Here is a 21,663-nt window from a genome sequence, read left to right as displayed (position 1 = left end):
TGACTGACTATAGAAGTACCAGTTGGATACGGCAGGTCTACTTTGCCTGATGGAACTAGCGAATGCCTAACCTCCCTCTGCTTTATAGACTCTTCTGTCACGGGAGCGATGGTATACTCTGAAGATAGAGCGCAAACACGCTCATTAAAATTTATCAAAGCTTCGCGGGCCGCTATCTGCTCAGCGCGAGTTTTATCTATAAGAGCCCGCTTACCGCGTCCCTCCGGCGCCTCCCTTTGCAAGTTACTTGCTTTGAAGAAAGCGATATCTTCTTTAGTGAAAAAAAGAAAGCAGACTTTGTATTTTGAGCTGATCGTTGTATGCATGTGAGCAAGGCAAGTTTGCTCTGGGTGTAAAGGTGAGCGGGAGCGACAACCTCCTTTAGCAGGCGATCAAAAAGGGGGACAAAAGGCGATAAGAAAGAAAAGTGAAACTCTCGCTTCCTTTAAATTTCTTTGTAAAACCTTTCGAGTGAGCTCGGAGTCTACTAGTACTCGGTGAGGACGAAAAAGGTCCGCTTGTGTCAGCTGCGTCATGCGGACTAACACCTAAAGCACATTCTTCTAGAGGCAAACAAGAACGTGCCTGAAATTTATATGTACAAGCTTAGCAAATGCTATCGGAACTCATAATCGGTCCACTAAACGTCATTGTCATCTGTAGACTAACCCTAGTGAGCTAGTGCTGCGTGTATACAGACGTTTCACATCGTCTATCGAGCTTCTGAACACTACGAGCACTCGAATAATTCGGATGCACCGGCAGCGAATTGCCTCTGCTAGCCTCACAGTGCATTGAAGACGCCATCTTTTTTACAAATGGCTATCAACAGCTGTGAAAACTACTAACGCAATGGGTAACGAGAGGCTTTTGCAGAAGCCGTTTCTCCTCGTAGCTCGTAGGGCCGCGTTCGGTGCATAGCCCGTAACGGTTCTCTGGCTGGTGGACTTTAAAAAAGCAATCATCATTTTCGAGTTCGAATCCTTGGGTTTGCCATATTGAGTGGGAGGGGTAGTTCGAATGCAAACATTTGTACTTGAAGACACTGCAACTCTATCTTTTTTATTGACTTTTGATATCAAGTGTCTGGTAGTTTCCGCAGTCGTCATGAGGTGCGTGCGTTCGAGGTAACTAACACACGTGTCCTCGTTGGCATTTGTGATAGTATTTATCCTTGCTTTATCCATCGGTCCCTTTATCTGCATAGCCATTTTTATGGATACCCAGAATAGAGTCAGCCATTTATGCCAAATTAGTTGGCTTCACCAGGACTCTATACACTACTAATAGTTTTCTGTGCGATGAGCTGATTCTTCAAAGTGGTTCTTCGTAATAACATCTAGAAAGATGTTATACGAAGTGATTACAGCCACCAAACTGCAATAGTTTGGTAGGCGCAACCCTCCACGTAGATGGAGCTTTTACAGTTCCTAGTAGTAATAAAGCTGAGAAATTAAGTATTGCGAACAAATACTGTTACAGGATTCATGAATGCAGCCAGGCATTCGTTCACTTATTAAACCTCGCGTTTTTTTTTTCCAATCAATTCTGACTTGGCATTGCTATGCAAAACGTTGGCTAATACTTCGCTCCGTGGCGGAGCAATAAGCCAGTAAATTTTTTTAGCAATTGACGTTTTCTTCAAATCGATGACGGATCCTTAACTCGATTTTAGGATTTGCAAAGGTCATAGTTCTTCATATTGCTTGTGTCACAGAAGGTAGAAACAAATAAGTGTACTCGTCTAGCTTTAAGCTTGTGTGCTTTTTCCTGTCACGCTTCTGAGCAGCCATAGTGCATCATCGGCAGAGCAAGGGCTATTTCTTTCAACGAAAAACAAATCTACTTCAGCAAGGTATTTACAAATTTTGCACGATCGGGACTAACGTTGTTACACGCGTGGTACATGGTCAAAAGTTTACAGCTGAGCCATGCTTCAGCTTGTTTGGCAATTTTCTATTCAATTTTTACTTGGTTCTACGATGTTTTTGGTAACAAGTAACGCTCAAAGACATGGAGTAATGTTGCCTTTTTCGGTGTAGTCTCCCGGAAGCTGTGTGTGTCCTGTAAGGCTACATAGGCAAGTACACCTACATGCATGTCAACATACATGAACTGTAACATCTCAACGACCATGTCTATGGAAACAACGTGCTTCTGTGTAATGCTACACACGAGCATATTGTATTCATTGGCATGCATTAGTAACAAATAGCCATACAGAAAGGCGCGCCTTATACAGAAATAGTCAGGGTTTTTGTTACGTTTGCGCGCAAGCAAACGGCTTCGTACGCGCTACACTCTCAATAGGAACCATGGGTATATAGTAAATAGAAAAATACCTTAATACTAAATGTGCCGACACTTTTTTTTGTATATCAATCTAATCAGATGATTAATATTTAGAACATTTGGTTCAGGCATGTAGGACGTAGTGCTCCATTTACCAGTCGAATATCATTTATCCACCTTAGCTGGTAATAGTCAAAAGGTTCACGTGTACATGTCAACAGCACAGTATCTTAATGTCAGAGAGACTATATAAAGCCATTTGAAACACTTGCGTTATACGTGTTGTTCCATAATATAAAACCAATTTACGAGATTTGCTAGGTATTTTCAAGGTGGTACCAGGGAAACGAGAGGCATGATATCTACCACAATTTACCCCGCACCTGGAACATTTACATGTACCATCAGGCTAATAGGGCCGGCTCGTCCTATTGCTCTTTACCCCTAGCGAAGCAAAACATTCCATATCGATCTCCGCCTCTAGTTTCTAAAGCTGGTTTTGAAGGTTTCCATTACTGGAAGCTTTAAGCAGGTACGCAAGTATTTGGACAGGAGGTACGCGAGACAATTCCGAATTGTTATGTGTAATTCCAGTGCTCTTTTAAGGAAAGAGGCCTTTGCACGATTTATTTGTTCGAGGTTTTTTATCTTACCAAATGATGCGCATCCATACTTCATGGCTGGGCTACCTTGAGTTTGAACAAGCTGAAAGTGGCTGCAAAGAGGGAACAAACTGGACGATTCCCCGTACGGAAAACACTGTTTTCCTGCTTGTTTCGATCTGTGAACCTTTTGCCATTCACGGGGAAATGTACCCCCAAGGACGGTGCGCGATTCATGTGAATCCAGAAAATTGCTGTACAAGGTAGATTAATCATTTACTTTTATTTACCCACAATTTTTACGTCCAGGAGTGGCATAAAGATAAACGCTTAAGTAACTACCCATCGTATACCTTGATTCAAGTAAATTACAAAATAAATATTTTCAGCGTTAGGAGTGAAGATGCAGTACCTTGGGTTTAATGCTAAACTACGTTGTCTTTATTTATTTACATTATGTATTCGTTTTCATACTGACTCTGTGTAAGCTGCTTTTCTAAAATCTTTTTAGCTGTCTGTGTATGCGCGTTTATATGTTTGTCTCTTCTTAGAATTTCTCGTTATAATGTGAACTCATATACAATGTTTATGCGTTTCCTCATTATATTTTCCATTTACAGGGTTTTTTCCATCAGTTTTGCATTTCCCAAATATCTATTTGTCCTTGATTCGCCTCTTCATTCGTTTTTTCTTATTGACCCATTTGTGCTCCCAACATTAAGGCGGCGCCGCTCAATTGCAACCAAATGCCAACTAGCTGGCGTATCAGTATGGCTATTTACCTTCATAGGTACCCACTTAATACACAGATTTATGTATAAATATATATTTATGTATATGCATATGTATATATATATTTGCCACTACCTGCCACGCGCACTAACTAAGCTGTGACAACCGTACTGGACAACGGTATAGTTTTGCTTTATTTTTGCGTACCTGCCAATACATTCCTCCCCTTTGTCCGCTCCTCGCAGGATATTCCCCATTTACATCCCGATTACATTTTCAGCTCACTTGAAGTTAGGTGTTTTGTTAAAAAGACTTGACAAAAACTACTACTTTTTATTTTATGTACAGACCACGTGTACACGCACAATGGCATTACGCCCCGTCACAACGAATCGTTCCCTTTGTGTTATCGGTTGAAAGCCCAGAAGGAAGGACCTCGAATTTGATTATGACTAATAGCGTCTAAAAACAATAAGGTTGCTGTTTAGGCCACTGTTGGCCTTCCTGCTGAGCTAGATCCCATTGAGTTCGTCAATTTTGAGCCTATATCTATGACTGTTTGAGTCTATGTCATAATTTTTTCGTTTCCACTATTGTTTTTCTCTTACAAGTATTATTATTATTATTGTTATTATTATTATTACTACCACTACTATTCTTTCTGGCCTTTTGATATATCCTGATTTTAAAATTGTCAACGAATTCAGCTAATACGTATTGCATATATACTACTGGCGCTATAATTGTATCACTTCGTGGTCGTCGATGAGCAGCTTGATCAGAGAACCGAAAATGCCAAGGTGTGACGAGGCTTGCCCATCGACAGTAACTTTCAACGTTTCTTAATGGATATCACTGTAGTGCAGGATACCAGTCGTGTTCACCGTCGCCTTTTGCATGTTATTTATCTTGTTGTCTATGCTTGTCCTTCCTCACTTCCAAGCTGATGTACATTTCAAGCCATTCTAATGCGTTTTAAGGCCCCTTGTCTGCTTTGCTAGCCTTATTTCTTTTTCCCTCTCCCTAGCTGTGTACTATTATTATATAATATATACAAGACGGTATTATACTCTCACTGGCAACTGGCCATGACAACACGGCTGCCGCATCACTTATTTACGATTTATAAATACAGTGTCACAAGATCCTATTTACATGTATATCTATAATAAAATTGGCTACTACAAACGCAACCACTATGGCGCACGTCATCGGTCTCTATAATCACCTAAATAATGTATCGTATGGGCTTTGATCATCGATCCTTTCACGTTGGTGATGATAACGATAACCTTCAAACTCTCATCACTTAACGCTGTCATTCTTCTCGATATTATTATTATTATTATCGCAGTTATTATAATTATGGTACCGGTTTCTTCACTTATATTTCGACCGTTTCTCTTTTAGGTCCACTAACCTATAATACATCTCTCAGCCTGTCCCGTTCTCACTTTCACACAAATGATCTTTGTTGTTGTTGTTGTTCTGTTGACGTCGTCATGTTGTTTGTCACATTGATTTTTATATACCCTATATTACATGCCAATGCTAATACGAGGGCAGGCTCCACTAGTGAGTGTCTGGCCAAGTTTAGATCGGTTTCTTAAGGTGCGTTCCGCCCAACCCTCGGTGAGACGTCGGGAGCAAGGGCGAATCAGCCCTCGCTAGAAGGACACATGTTCTCCATCTTTTTTGACTCATGTTTTTCTGTTATTGTTCTTGCGGTCGCCATGATATCTTCCTAGTGTGCTGTGGTGGCTTTAAGCGCAGAACGTGCGCTCCACCTCTTGGCTGCACGACTGACATTCGACCTTGCAGCACCAGATGAATCTGCATTTACACGTATTGTTCTGGGTTTTTCGCTCTCGGCGAATATCGAGGCCGCAGTCGTGGCAGAGCCGATTACATGATTCAGCCTCGTTCTTTGTTACGCCAACGCCGGACCGCTGGGAGCATTCCCTGCCAAGGGTACTAATCGTGCCGTTGCAGTAGTTGGTCGAATCGAAGGAATAAATCAGCGTGCCCTTTTTAAATGGAAGCCTCCGCCTTCGAATCAGACCGTCGTTCTCTGAGTCTCGCTCGTATATGCCAAGCGTTGTGCCGCCATTGTACTCCAACAGCTGCGCCCTTTCGTACGCCTTCCGTAGCCGATTTCCAACTGTGTGCATGTCGCCCAGTCGCATCCAGCACGTGCTGACCGCGCAGGAACCGGACACGCCGTGGCATTTGCACATCCTCCGCATTGTCCTCTTGACAGCCTAGAAATGTAGCGGCTAATTGATTTATACTGACAGTACAACCAACAAATGGTACACACATGTGCACATGTGGCAGTTTCTTATGATTATCATTATTTGTTTCAATCGGGAACATAGGTAATGTTTAATTCATGAATTACATAGGATAAACTCTCTATAATGTATAATGTTTAATTACAATGTGATTGCGTAATTGTTTATGCTTACCCATCGTCCCACGCGATTATTATGCAGGTTAATTGCTCCCGTATCGGTTGCCGGTTCCCGCTTGTCGAAGAACTCCTTGGCTTGCTTCTCGCCGAACTTGATATTGTCCGAACATCCACCCCAGGTCCATCGGTTATCTAATAAAAATGCTTTATATTTTATTATCCCTGATCGCCAAATCAACCTCATACTTGGGAACCATTCTACCTAGCCGGCCACGTACGCACGAATATCGGTAACTGTTTGTTGTTCATACGTATGTCTGTCTGTGTATGAACAACAAACATAATGCGAGTATACAATTTGAGCCTAGTTACTGTCCTGCAAAGTGCTTAACGTAAGCCCGGACTACACCCTAACGCTGTGTCCTATTATATATTGGATCGTGTTTTTATCGTCGAGTCCTCACGTTAATGTTCGGCCTCGCTTTCCTTTATGCCTCCGCCATTTTCACTGTCCTTCTCTTTTTGCTCTCTTGATTTCTCTTTTCAATTGAAGTCTAAACGCAGGGCCTGTCAAATAACGACGCCGCACTTCGTTGTGTAAATTTTAATAATGAAAACCCCAGCATTTTATTGTATCGCGAACGGTGTGTAAATGTGTATACGTACGTATATACAAAGTTTCACATCGCCATTTTTTAGGAGTCGTATGAGAAACCTTGTACAGATCAGTCCAACGATTCAGCCGGTTTACTTCAACAAAAGATAATTATAATAGGCGGGGAGCTGGGAGAAACATACATGTTAGCCCGTTGTTGTCGTCAGAAGTATGGTACAAATCTGCTGACGACACTTATGTAAAGAGTATTCCTTAACCATTGAAAATAACAGTTCCCGGTTCAGCGTCGACACTTAGTGCTTCAGATGGCCACTCTAATTCTGATGCCGTTTCTTCAGAAATGACGTACTCAGCGGAGTAACTTGCCACGTTGCTGCTACTCGACCGTGGGGTCAACGAGTTCGTTTGTGTATAAGAATAAAAACAGAATCGTATAGAATCAATATAACGTCGTCGCAAATAATTTACGTTATGAATCAGCTCCTTTTTCATCTGCATCTTAGGGATACGAGAGAACTGAAAGGCACACACCCTTGTCCTTAAGGAGGATACCGAGATCTGATAGCTGAAGAATCAAAACACTGCATTGTGATTTTCGGCTAGCGAAAGTGTCTATAGGACACACTGTTCTTTCACTTGGTTAGTGCGGTGTAATTTGCGCGAGCCTATTCCCAAAGTCTGCTAGTCGATTTCGGGTAATGGAGTGTTGGTTTCTTCGAATACCTGTTAACATAGATGCATACTTGACAGTTATGTACCACTCGTTAAAAATCTTCGTCAGGTTCCGGCCAGCACACGCAACTTCCTCTTAAAAGGTTCATTATTTTAGTTCTTGGATATCCGCGACGAATTTCTGCAAAGACTTCCTGCTGAAGTGATGTAGAAATTTCAACTCGATCAAGTGCTAATGTGAAGCCTTAAATCAGCAGGATTGATTCACTCCAATTGTAGAAAAACCACAGTGTTCATTCAATCAGTTTTTGTCCACCGCTTGTCGTGGTCTCCTCGGGATCTATATGTATCAAGTGGAACAAGTTGAACATCTGTACATTGTAAGTGTTACAGATTTCATATATATATATATATATATATATATATATATATAGGAGGAGGAAATCATATTAAATCATCAGTGACTGACTGCTGAAGTAAAATGTAGGAAAATGCTTGAATTCTACATAAACTTAGGAACGCACACAGCGTTTACCTATTATAAGCTCCTGCTGTTGCCGTGGTGTTCACGACAAAAGCAGTAAAGCTGATTGGTGTGTCCATTGGCATGTAGGTAGGTTAAGGAAGGCGGGGAAACGCGAAGGTTGAACTGGCCGAACAGGTGTGCCGGACATGCCTCGAGCCAGGCCCTGGCTGACTGGACTCATGTGATGCATGAAGGCGAAAGCCGACAAGCGCAATCGTGCGCCACCCAAGAAGCGTTCATCGAACGTTCCAGCGGCTGCTGCAGCATCACCACAATCATCAATGTCATCAATAGCATGTATGGACATGGGACGCAAATGGATGAGGACTTTCTCATGCGCCCAGACTTCAGCCAGTTAAGCTGAAGAGCAGAAACTCTACGCGTCAAGCGTTGATGAAGACCTTCTTTCTATTCTGTTGTTCGTTAAACGCGCGAAGCCGGGAGGGGACATCGACTACCTTAATAGAACCGAGCGTGCTGCAGGAACCGGCTGAGCGCTAACCAAAATACTTGAACTGTCTGTCTTTACTGCTGCTGCTGCTGTTGTTGTTGTCTCGGTGCTTGAGTAATCACCGCAGAGGTGTCGGCCGAAAATAGCGGCATACACGCCATCGCGACGGATCCCGTCGTCGAATAGATCTATACAACGAATGAAGACGATGAACTGTTCGGCGCTCGCCTCGAATATAAAGGGACCACCGTTGTAGCTGCTGCTCTTGCATTGTTGCCACTGACGAACACAAAATGGTTTTCGACTACACGCCATGCGTATCTGCTTCAAGCCGCGCAGGCAGATATCTCGGGAACCAATTATGGAATGGCTGACTTTTCAAGTCCACTCCTCTCGTTCTCCCATAACTTAGCATACTCCGTCTTCTTCTCCATTTTCCGCAAATATACGCTCCAATGGGCTATTGCCTAGCTTACGCGTGAATGAACTAAATTGACTACTCGTTACGTTCATCCCTAAATATTTCTCGGATGTTCAGGCCCCCGAGTCTCAACATTGATGGACACCGACGGATCTATAACAGTTTGTGCTATGACAAATAAGTTAACAATACCTTTCCATATATTATATACAAGTTGCGAAGTTCCGTATTCATATCGTACATGCTTCGGCTACTAACTTACTCCAGTAAACCTATAAGTTCCTCCCTATGATGATCTGCTAATCTTAGTCTTTGTAACAATGTTTGATAAACATGCACGACCTGATGCGCTGCGTTGTACTACTTCTTTGAATCACTACTCAATGACGACGTAAATGAAGTGCCTCTACTACATGAATTGTGCTCGATAATGAAATTAAATAGACTTTTTCGACGCGCGAGAGCTGCTGCTGCCGGACGAAGAAGGGGCAACTGCGGTGGCCAACCACGCTGGCGCCTCCTCCGCTGTGAGTTGTCATACAGAAGCGCTGCCAGCGGCGCAACGCGCTGCCGTCTTCTCGAGACGTTCTGCTTTTGCGACGTGTCCTTCGGTTCCATTCGAAGCAAAAACTTTTCACTCGAACTTTTCGTTTCGGGACCGCGGCACCGAATACGGAGAGGGGGAGCTTGTCGCGATTATGCGGAGAGATAGCGGGACCATTGAACAGTGACTGGACGAACCGAGATGGAACAACGGAGTGACGCTGCTGCTGCTGCTGCTGCTGCTGCTGCTGCTCAAGAGGAGAATCAGCAAAACCGGCAAATCTCTTTTGCGGCCGAACGTGTGCAAACGCAGCAGCGGCAATAGTAACTGCTCGAGCAGTCGTCATATGTATGGGATCTAGCAACGGCTCATATCTGTCCAGGTGTCTTCTCTGCCTAAGTCCTATTTCAAGCTTCGCAGTAGTTCTGTCCAAAGTTGAGTAGCTGATGTCCGGTCTGCCTGTCTAGCAATTTTCTCACTTCGATGGCTGTTGCCTCAGATAATGCTATACTCCTAGCTGCAGCTACTGCCGCTGCCGCCGTCAGCTCGCAGTGGTGCAGCTACCTAGCAGTATGCCTCTTCTAGCAGGAGCGGACGAGAAACGAATGACGAATACGAATATGCACACAATACAATTTGGCGTTTACAGGCATGCGAGCATGTATACATATACACACACACATACATAAAGTCCAAGGATGGAACGTGCGCCGACCGATCCGAAGTCGGACCGCCAGACAGAAGGAGGTTGAACACTTCTGTCTTCAACTGCCGATGATACAATCTCTGGGCGCTCTCTCGCTCGAGCGAAAAGAGAGGGAACCGATTGTCAGACGGACTCTTCGATACAGGAATTTGATGACGCTAAACATTCGCGCTGCCGTGTTCCGGTTTCATGTTTTCGTTATTCGTTCGTTCGATGTATCTCGCTGTTTTCGAGACGGCCATGTTGTTGTCCGTTTCGAGTCCTATGTTGTCCCGCAGGTCACCGTTTCCCGAGCAGCAATTCATCGTAAGCGCATCATCATCACAGTCCAACGATACAGATATACGCGTTGTCTTTACTAATCATTTGTCCAAACCGATAGCTAGCTTGGCTGACAGAACTCGGTGTCATCTATGCATATGTCCCAATGGCCGACGTTCCAAGGGATCCAGTCTAGCTGGACGCCATCGCTGGCACAGATATTTCTGCCGATTTCTCTTTTGCCGCTCGTTCTGTCGAACGCCGCAGAACACCGTAACTGTGTAAGAATAAGCGCAACCTTTAGTCGTCTTGCCAGCACAAACGAGCGGGAACGACAGTGGCAGCGATATTTTTTCGCGTAGATCGTGCTGGCGTCCTCTACCGATGATGTCGCCACCACCCCTTACGTACACAGTGATCCGTTCCGACTGTAATGCCTATAAAACACTACGAAATCACACGGCAAACCACAACTAGGGGAGAATAGAAAGGATCGTTGCCGTCATAAATACTCGACCGTCATGGAGCCAACAACTGCGATCAGCGCTAACGCCACTCAGGCACAAACTTAGACCAACCAAAGCGGATAGCTTGAGTTAGTTGTCATGATGATTCAATAGGTCGCCGAACAGCCAACTAACTAATAGCGTAGGTACACAGATGTCTCCTTCGAATCCTGGGAACTGTCAGCCGGGCAGTATGGGAGTGGCCGAGATTCCTCCAGGCTTTAAATGGTTACTACATCTTCTCGTCCGTACTTAGTTACTGCTTCGTGTCGTGTTTAGCCCTATCCTCTCCCAGAGCCTTAAATGTGTTGTTGAGTCTTAAACATTGTTCCGATAATGGCTTTCTCTGGGTGGATGCAATTCGCGCAGCGTAGAAGTAGCCCCAATAACAAACACTTAGTAAGGTCATCCGGCATGCGAAAAGAAGTTATATATACTACATATATAAGGCCCGCGTTGTGGAAACTATCACGAACAATTAGGGTAATACAATGAATGATAGAAAAAAGGCAACGAAAGCCTCAACTCGATCACTACAAAACTGTACAGCACTTGCTTAAGTTAGCCAAAACAAAACAAAGAGAAGGTAATCAGGTAGAAACAAAGAGATATAAGTCAAATCCAACAAATGCGATGAGAGTCTTTGACAGTTGAATGCCTCGCAGTTGGCCATTGTACAGCTTTTATGTGATCGTTTGCGTTTGATACCGAGGAAGCATTTCGTGTTGCGCGGACTCGCGGCTCGCGGCGGGACAGCCCGACGACTTCAGCGGCAAAGCACTTTAGAATGTACGAGACATCATTTCAGCTCGTCGGAGGCGGGTGAATGAGTGAGCACCTTCCTTCAGTGACTCAGAAAAAAGGACCTGGCTTTAGGTGTGAAAGGAACATGCCGTTTAAGTAGTCCGCTCGATCGTTATCTAATCTCGACGTACTTGTGGTCTGGCTATTACACTAAAGACATTAGTGATTAATATTATAGGCTTAATTGCGTTAGCTTTGGCCACGCGGACAACTTAGCTGCCTCCCTTCCCTTCGGCCTGAAAAAACACCAAACGCCAGTGAAGGCAGCGGCAGTCACATTTCAGCTCGACCACACACATATCACGACGACTGGACGCGCCAGAAAGCGTCGTGCGGATGCCCCTCTACGCGCCCATCAATAATTAAGCTATCTGACGACGTTGGGTTTTTCCCTATGTAAAATAAGCTGTAATTGTGTAGTAAAATTCTCCGTTTGAACTACAGTTTAGCGTCAAGATGAGCTTGAGTGCTTGCTTAAAGACATTCGGATGACGACATGTATGTTGCATCTTTTCATTTGATTCCATTTTACCGTTAGAGTGACGAGTCCTGCTTAAATGCATTTGCAAGGGTTGATGTGATCTGAACACCCGAGTCCCTGGGCTGAATCAGCCAGTAATCATTTAAATGTGGACATTACTATTACCTTCTAGAGGACGATTTAGGAACATCCTAAAAACACACCATTTGTCGAGCTAGCAAAGGACACGGAAGCTTCAAACTCGGACGATTTTCTAGTTTTTTAACCGCAACCTCTCCCGGTTCCGTTCGGAGACATTTGTAGCCCAAAAGTGAAGTGAATGCCAACTGCTGCTCGTCAATCATCTGATGATGTAAGCCATGCGATCAAATAAATAGATTGCCTATCATTTTGGCGTAATATCAGCTGTTTTCGTTTGGCTACTCATTATGTTATAAAGGCAAACCTACCGTTGGTTGCTTTGCGGGTCTGGTCACACATACAATTGTCAAAATGGCCTAAAGAACAATTCCGCGTTAGCGTATACGTAATACCAGCGCTGATAATGGCGTGCACAAAAGCCTTTTCTCGAGTTGCTGCAAGAAGAAGCCAGATGTTTTTGATTAGTAGTAATTAGAACAAATTACTATCTCTGTTAGGTTAGTTAAGCGGAACGTCTAGCCCAGGCTTGAGCGCACGTCACGAGAAAAAAAAGATATCGGAAACAGAGCTTTGTTTTTGGTGAATCTATCCTCCCAAAACACTTTCCAGAACCAGCTATTGACTAATAAGTCAGTGTAATAGGGCCTAATAGCATATAGACATTGTACAGAAAGTAGACAAATAATACATATAGTAGTGAATTATAATAAACAACTGCAGCCGGACGTCAGTTAATCTGTTGGGATAGAGACTATCGCAAATATTTATATCTACTTTTACCGCCCGTACAGCCTCTGCCATCGCAGGACAAAAAGAATGTTTTTTTTATAGGGCCAGAATTAAGACGCGATAGAACAAATTCATTTTCCAATGAACTAGCAGAAATGTAATCTATTACATAGAGCAACAACAAGGATCTATCAAGTTATCTTTACCACGAATGACAACAATATAGCAGGATACATTATACACTAAAAGAGAATCTCATTATACGCCGTTCACTGCCAATAAACATTACTAACCGAATGACGATTATTGCTCGTCGAACTGAAACACCTCAGTTTCTGTTCTGTTTTTTGCTCGTGTCTTCAAGCTATTATATATCACCGGCTTTAATACTCTATCGAGCTAATGGAACCGGCCGATTGCTCGTTCGCTCACTGGCTTCGTTGTGTCGCGGTCCGAACGACGATCCGAAAACGCATCACGGCGTCGCCTGCCGTTATCGTTTGAGCGTATCACATGTCGCGTACCGCACACCGAAGCATACGTTCCCGTTTCGACTGTTTCAGTGCCACGCAGTCCTTGCTGACTACCGTCTGTGTACTATCTAAACACATGCACACATACGCACACGCTAATGCACACTTAGAGACACTAAAGTACACTCATACACATGCAGAAGAACAAGTATGCATAGCGGGGCAGTCGCTTCTGTGAGTTATCAATTGTTGTTTCTGTTATCTAGATATCTCTCTAATAGACGGTAATAGTTTAGTGAGGTGGCTGAAGCAGTCGATGATTCGCAAAGAGCCGTGTAAGCGTATTCTCCGTTGCTGTGACAGCAAGCGGTAGCCGCCGCAGTAACCGCAACAGTAAAAAGGCTGATGTGGGCTTGACACATGTCTGAGACAGGTATCGTGGGTCGGTATACCTAACGAGCATTGTTTGGAGTTACATCTAGGCAGCGCGGCAAACTTGCTAAAGAAAATGCTCCTCCAAGTATGGGTACCGGTAATGACCGCTAGGATGGTAGAAACAGCACCCAAAAGCCTTTAACCTCTTGTCTCCTCATTTACGTCCCTCCCTGATTCACCCCCACTTAGACAGAAGTCAGGTCAGAGAAAAACCTGCATCGGAACCGAAACGACAGCCAGTTCGCTCACTTAATATCATATATGTATTCAATGCGTATTTGTGCTTTGGCCTTCGTGGCTTTCACTACTTCGACCCAGATAACCTTATTAGTTGGTGCCGTTCTACCACTGGACTGCTATACAGCGGCAGCGTGGGGGTTATCCATGTAGCGTTTCGTGTTCAACTATCCGTTGTTGTTATCGCTGTTATTGTCGTCATCGTCTCCGTCGTTGAAGTTACAGTTGTTTGTTGTTGCTCTTGTTATTATTGTTCTTCGATGGAAGATGCTAATCAATTAAAGTGACGTTATCGGCAAATATTAGAGCACCTCAACGAACAGACAGCAGCGAACGGACCACAATCCTCGTAAGAGAAGAGGCCTCTTCGGCGGCGGGGTCCGCTCGCACTCTAGCGTAACGCGTAGCTCATCAGAGCCTATAGATCTATGCAATAGCTCGGCAAACGGCATTAGAACCGCAGTAGCAGCGACGGCAATAGCAGCAACAACAACAAAAACTATAGTAGCAGTAGCAGCAACAACGACAACAACAACAACAACAACCTACTACAGCGTCGGCAGAAAGCAGTACCTTTTCTTGCCTTCTTAATTTTTTGTTTTAGGTAGTCGTAGCCGTATGAGTAGTCTCAGCTGATATTAGAAATTGGTGCGTTCATGAGCGGCAGCTGGCGTATATACATACGAAGCCACGTCAATACGTCAACAGACAGATCGGCGAATGGAACTTTCCTGTTGGCGTAGGTGAGACCGTGGCGGAATCGTCGGTAACAGGCGGTGTCGCAGCCACTTCTGTCATATGGTCTATAGAAATTCATACGTGTATTTATTAGACATGCACAGAGATCTCTGTTAACTGTAGTGCTCTTGAAGTGAAAGGCGCGAAAATTAGGTAGACTATAATGTATACAACAGAGCGGTGGCGGTAGGAACAACATCAGCAAAAACAAACAAACGCAATAACAGGAAAAAACACGCTTACTCTATACTAACATTCGCTGTTTGTTGTTCAGCCTTACGGCGGCAGTTTTTTGTACCAGCTAGCTTCGCGCTAAAACAGTCTGCCATGCGTCATCATGCGCTCACCTCGTCAGCGTACGAGAGAACGCTGCGTGTTCAGTTGAGCAAAGCAACGATATCAGAATGGTCTTCATACGCGTACGCGTCATATCAAACGGAAAGAATTGCCTCGTTTGCAATATAAGTTTTGAACATATTTGCCCACACAAATATTGAGTTAAAGGCACCATGCGTAGACACACGCCCTTATAAAACTTCTTACATTAGCTGTTAGCACACATACATTTGTACTGAGAAGCGTAACTTCGAATGGGACCTCGTGCCTAAATAGATAGGGGCATTGCTCACTGGTGCGCAGCGCAAATAGAATCGAACTAGCATATCGGCAGAATTCAAATAGTTATTATTAAATAATAGTTGGAAAACAAAGTAAGGGAGTAGCTTAGCGTAAAAGCACATCGTGAAGTTATGTCCTGCTTGAATGAAGCAAGTTGTGGTATAGTTGATCCTCTGGCCATTATACGGGACACGGTACAGCGCGCTTTCTAGGGGGAGCATGTTTTGAAATGACGAGTTCTTCGGCCACTGCAACAGCTGCGACATCATCATCATGGTGGCCAATAGACGTCAGAAGGGTGATTTCAAGGAAATTTTATCACCTTTTAATTACAGAGCACATGTTATAACGTTCACATAACACTATAGCTCTGTAATAGAATATGAGGCTCCTAAGGCAACCACAGATCTGTATTATCTAAACGGTCATCATGTACAGGGTCAGATTCCATCTGTTCATCAAGTAGGCGGTCGTGCGAAGATCTGGCCTGTCGGTCAATATCACCCGACCGATTTCGCACCTTGATTCTCCGCCTTCCTCGCTGCCTAACCGATGTAACGACACTTAATGGAGTAAGATCAAAAATGACAAGTGTAGAGTAGGTGCCGCATAAACACTCCATTTGATTATTGGCTGCTTGTCGTAATTCCGCCCCATCTCAGCCCAGCCGCTGCAAAATGACTGTTATGTCATCGTAACGATCTTTTTTTGTGTTTCTAATACGTATAGGTTTGTTTCTTTCAGCGACGAGGATGTTCGGCAACGAATATCATTGGTAATGGTTCTTCGCCTCTGAATGCGTGCTGTTCTAATTAAGAACAAGAGAGCACATACGTACGCATCAAGATAGAAAGAAAGGTGAATAAGCACAAGCGAGAAACAAAACGTCTATTTAAAAATACGATACCAAAATGACTGTCTATCGCTTGCTATTTCTCGGTGTGTGATTTCAATTTCTGAGGCGCTCGCCCACCCCTGAACTATAACATCAGACAGTCAATTCTGAACGTTAGCGTCTATGTATGTACCTTTGTATTTAGGTACCGGTGCGTACATCATGAGCAGACAAAGGTAATCTCTATAATTTGCTGCTGTTTGACTCTCGTTCACAGTCTCTCGCCCGTAGGGTCTCATTGCTTCCGCGCAATTCAATGTACGCACATACACATACATACAAATAAATGCTGTTGACCGCTTGTGCATACGCTGGGTCCCGTGCTCTCGCTGTGAGTACTAGAGTGTCTAATGCATTTTCTGTGACCGGTTGGTTTATATCGCGTTACCTTTCTTGATTTTTTTTTTCTTCCTGAGTAGATTGAATATCTTTTCCCTGTCGTCGAAGTACGTCTCGACGCACACCCGCCAGCGTTGCCTCACTGTGGCGGCCGCTTGTATTAGCCCCCAGTTAGATGAGCTCCTGAAGAGTTCAGTTAAACAATTTACGCAGCTCACACAAACCGCAACGACACAAACGCCGAGTTACGTTATACGCTAGCGCTGTCTATATACGCTGGATGTATATAGCTATCATAGTAATAGTACACATGCTTGCCTTTCAAGGACCGGGGGGAGAATAGAAGCAAGCAATCGATGCCCCGTTGTCGCTGCTGCTGCAACTTTACTAATTGAACGGTGAGCTCCTCTCGCCGATGAAGATGAAGACATCGAATAAGTTCACTACCAACATCACCACGGTTAATGCTGGGCCCCACGCATCCTTAGCTATTCGGGAAACAGCGGTGGGCGAACCGCCAATGTGCGCTGTTGCCGCCTCAGAAAGTCTTGAACCGCAGCCGTCAAAGCTTGCGTTCAACTAATATCATTACGAAATGGAATGAAGTGACTGAAGTAAGCATACCGCCAAGAAGGCACGAAGCACAACAGCCAGGCAGGCAAACAGGTAGGTTTGAAAACGGGTAGGCAGTTACTGACCAGCTAGGCGGGCGAGTGGCCGCTTCTCTGTGACTGAATGCACGCTGGTAAGAGGTAAACTGGGGGAGTGAGGTGAAGTCGCTGCCGACGCAGCAGCCGCCAGGTATTTTGCTGAGGTGATCTATTGATACCCGGGTGGGCCAGGGTCGTCACGGACCCACTCAGTAGAAACAACGAAGACGACCTACTATTGGAGAAAGAGAAGCGTAGGGACCACCGCAACGCGAGTAGACCTCCTATACAATAAAAGTACATAGATTAAGCATACTCATATGCTATTGCATCCCAGTGGGTTTCAGCGCTGAGTGAACAAGAGAGAGAAAACGGCGACTGCAGCGAGAGATCCATCCGTTCAACGAAGAAACAATGCGACGGATGTTTTCTATTATCGCTCACCTCTAGCTTCGTTCACTACCACACTGCACGTAGATGACACGAAAAAGACAATTATACCGTCCATCTCAATACAATCCCCTCCATTTGGATTAAATACTTGTAACATTTGCCCAATAGGACATTACTTGCCGTTAAGCGTTGACGACACACGTGGTGAGAACGATTGAATTTACCCCATTTTTTGCCGCGGTTGCTACTGTTGTTTTTGCCATTACTCCTGCTTCTGCTGTGGGCATAAGCGAAAAACACCATTGGAGGAAATCTCCCTCCCGCTTTAAGGAACACGTGTCCTAAGTATCAATGCAGCAGCAGCCGCAGTAGCACAAGGATGCAGCGAAACAGGGTAAGTGGACATCGTAGCACTTACTTAAAGAGGCAAAAAGGAAGTATCAAAAAGCGAATGGTAAACTGCTTCGGCGGCCTTATGCGGCACACACGTCCGTTAGAACAGTCGTCTAATAAAGACCTGAGGCAAGAACGATATACGCTTGCGCGCATCGATTGCTTTATCTGTTTTAGCGTGATTGTTATTTGTGCTTTCAGAACGGCCCTCGTGCTAGCTGACTTAGCTGTGCCTTCCTAGGTGAGGTGTCTGGTCAGCGCCAGCATAAGGCTCACCGGAGATACTTGGCAATTTTCAAAGTAAGAATCTCGCTGCTGCTACCACCGCCGCCTCCGCCGCTGCTGCTAACATATCATTCGGTGGTTATCTGATTTGGTGGGGGCTTAGCTCGGCGACTGCTGCTGCAGCTCTAGCCGTTCCGATGTCTTTCTGCCGTCTGTGATCCCCGTGATCATCGCGTATGGTATTTGGGTGAGTCTTGAGCTTCTAGGGCTGAGCCCCGCTTCGGCAGCAGCAACGGCAAGCCGTATCGAGATGGGGCTATAAAAGGCAACAAAACGACGCACATCAAAATGTTGTCCTTTGCGGTTCAACAAAAATATCCCTTGTCTGTGTCATGTGTCGTGTGTTCTTCACGAAGTACACCAGATGAAGTGCACAAACAACGACAGACGTGGGTGAGGTAGTTATGGTCCTTAAAATGTCTGTGTGTTACGTCATCAGATACTGTTATTGAAACAATCTATTGCGAATCTATTTTGTATCACAATCAGCAATTTGGATGAGTCTTGCATTATGCAAGTCTATTATCTTTTGAATCCGTAGGAAAAAACATTTAGACGGGGTCAGGGGTTACAGGGTTATCCGAGAGACTGCTGTCATATCAAAAGTCAATCCGTATGATATGCGCCGACTTTAAATCATTTTTTCGTTAACAATAAGGTTAACCGGATGCCGCAAATATCGAACTTTAGGACGAGTAGGCGATGATCCCACAGAGGCGTTGGGTCGTCTGCTCCTCCAGCTTCTTCATTTTAGCGGTGATAGCGGCACTTTCTATTGGGGGTAGCTGATTCGATTTTATTGAGGTCGGCCATTTAAGATGAGGGAGATCAAGACGCCTGATCAGTGTCCGATTAGGTAATTGGCTTCGCGTGCCGACGAGTGGCTAACCTTTGAGTAAATAGTGAGCCCACGATCATGGACGAGCAGGTATGTAGATGACCGAAGAACATAGATCTGCTCTATTCAATCGCTGCTTGCGTATCATTTAGGGACTTGAGAACGGTCGCTGTGTAGTTTGGGATTTTTTTTCTCTGAATTATTCAGCAGTTAATCGATGTTAAGTTTTAATTGTAGAGTTATATTCGGATGCGGATAAACGTGTTTATTTCTACCTATATATTCCTCGTTAACGATAGTCACTTACCAGCGCGGCTGCCAGGACGATCGAAGACGTCAAAAGCTTCCTTTGGACAATTCCACAAGTCCCATTTGAACTGCGACTGGCATTCTTCATAGCCTATTTCTACACCCGCCTGTACTGAATTTATTAGCGCCAAGTTACCCTGAAATAGAATCGAGATACATGGATGAATGAATGAATTGTACATTTGACCATTTGCATGGCATAACTAATGTCACGAAGTTTAACTAACGCGAGAAAAATAGTAACTTTTTGGGCCCTGAGAAATTACCTGTATTGCAGTAGCTTTAGAGAAGTAAGAAGGTGGAAAGATAAAAGGTTGGTGGGTAATGATAACGGATTATCAACATTTTGGCTAAAATATCTGATAAACGTTAGAAATGAAGAATTAAACTGATAGTATTTTCAATAGGTCCGTTCAAACAAGTGGAAAATGGTACCAAAAAAGTACGATGCACTGAGGTACGCTGTCTGAATGGATTACATATAAGGGCAGATCTCTTATCTGAACTTGCGCGTAAACATATACGAATCCAATTACCAGTTGTTTGAAAACAATAATAGGAAAATTATAGCACAATACAATAATAGGTAGCCTTATTGTCCGAGGGCGATAGAAAGCCCAGAAACGTTTTGTGGGCGAGCTCTTTTGAGCGATGCCGGGCGACGTCCTGCTCGACTGCACAGGAATGTGTCTCTAGGCAGCATACATACGGTAAACACACACACACACACACGCACACACAAACACATACGCACGCAGACACATGTATGCATCTAGACCGATCTAGACAGCTGCACCCCCTCTTTGAATCAGCAACCAACCTAGCTAGCTAGATAGATAGCTGGCGTGGCCACAGTTCTTCAGCATCTTAACGCTGAAGCAGAAAAAAACTCTGATCCACTGCGACCGACTCGCTCTCAGCTGGAACAAGTAGCCGTAGCGACCGGACCTAACTTGGAGTATCATTTACCTCGAGATGATTACGAGATTAATTCGCCTGATTAGACAGCTAAGCGATCCGGCTGTGGCTGACTCTGCAAGAAGGACTGCAAGGATCCATCTACCTATGCAACGACTAATAGGACCAAATCTTAACAATGCTAGGTAACTGCCCTTTCAAATAAAGACCCTAACACTTTCAATGAATGTTGGTAGGAGTGCACTGTCAATCGTATAGATTTTTCAAGACGAAAGGACATGTATTTAGCATTTTCGGGGCAATAAGGCCAATTGTGCTGCAGTGGTCATCCAGTGAAGGCTTTTCTATTATCCATCGCCTTTGGGCCGGTATAGTCAACGCGCAACCGGCCTGTCTCTCTGTCGTATTTCGTGTTATGTGCGTCTAGCACTTCTTCATTGCCGGCACAAAACAGACTGGTATCTACATATATCTAGTCTGCGCGAGCATTGTTCTCATGGTTCTCGTCGAAATTGCCGTAGAAATCGCCGTTTTCGATAATTCCCTCTGCCAACCCCTTCTCAACCCCTGAACAAACCGCAAGCTGAATGTCGATGACGTGCCACTGTTCATTGGCTGTTCTGATTTAATCAAGTGGAACGATGGTCGCCTAATCGAACGCTATCGACTCTTCCACAGGATAAAGATGCAGTGGCTCGGAGCAGACACGAAGAGGTGGAAGAAATAGAGATAGGGGTGAATGAGGGAGGGAGGGCGAGTGAGAGAAAGACCAAGACACGACGCCGCCATCGGTCTTCGGAGAGACGCGCACAGTGACGCGACGTACGCGCACAGAGGCATAACGAGAGCAAAACGATATATACATATACATACACATAGCTACATAAATTAAATAGCCCAGTTCAACACCTCTTTAGCGCAATGCCTGTTTTGTCCACGGGGTCAGTACCACATAGCCGAATAAATGCAACGTTGGCGACGTCCAGTATTAGCAACTTTGCATAGGGTTGTTCTCGCCTTTTGCAGTACGCGCTGTGCCTTATATCTTCTCAACGACAGGGCGAGCTTAATAGAAAGAAGCGGGTGGCGATGAGAAAGAATAGGCAAATAAAGGATGAAGACCGCAGTTATAGCTGCCAACCAATGCTATCCGCGGCTAGCGATCGAAGCGAGAGAAGAAGGGAAAAAGGTGAACGGAATGGCAATATGGGAAGAAAAACCGGCAGCCGGAACACTTTTGCATGC

The 21,663-nt window shown here is 44.5% G+C and overlaps 1 protein-coding gene across 4 annotated transcripts in view; it reads right to left on the bottom strand.

Annotated features, from left to right (window-relative positions):
- Positions 1-3,307: 3,307 nt before the first annotated feature.
- Positions 3,308-21,663, bottom strand: part of LOC111255606 (protein Wnt-8a-like) — a 39,069-nt gene continuing 20,713 nt past the window's right edge. For 2 of the 4 annotated variants that reach the window (XM_022817732.2, XM_022817733.2), the window contains exons 3-6: positions 19,499-19,637; positions 12,477-12,602; positions 6,095-6,243; positions 3,308-5,887 (exon numbers count right to left, since the gene is read on the bottom strand). In XM_022817732.2, the coding sequence (XP_022673467.1) occupies positions 5,390-5,887; positions 6,095-6,243; positions 12,477-12,602; positions 19,499-19,637 (912 nt within the window). In that variant the 3' untranslated portion in view covers positions 3,308-5,389. The remainder of the gene's footprint in view (positions 5,888-6,094; positions 6,244-12,476; positions 12,603-19,498; positions 19,638-21,663) is intronic. The other 2 variants (XM_022817734.2, XM_022817736.2) reach the window with 2 other exon arrangements.

The sequence above is a fragment of the Varroa destructor genome, unplaced genomic scaffold (assembly GCF_002443255.2).
Source record: "Varroa destructor unplaced genomic scaffold, Vdes_3.0 BEIS01000001.1, whole genome shotgun sequence".
Lineage (NCBI taxonomy): Eukaryota > Metazoa > Arthropoda > Arachnida > Mesostigmata > Varroidae > Varroa > Varroa destructor.
This window is presented reverse-complemented; position numbering and strand designations above follow the sequence as displayed.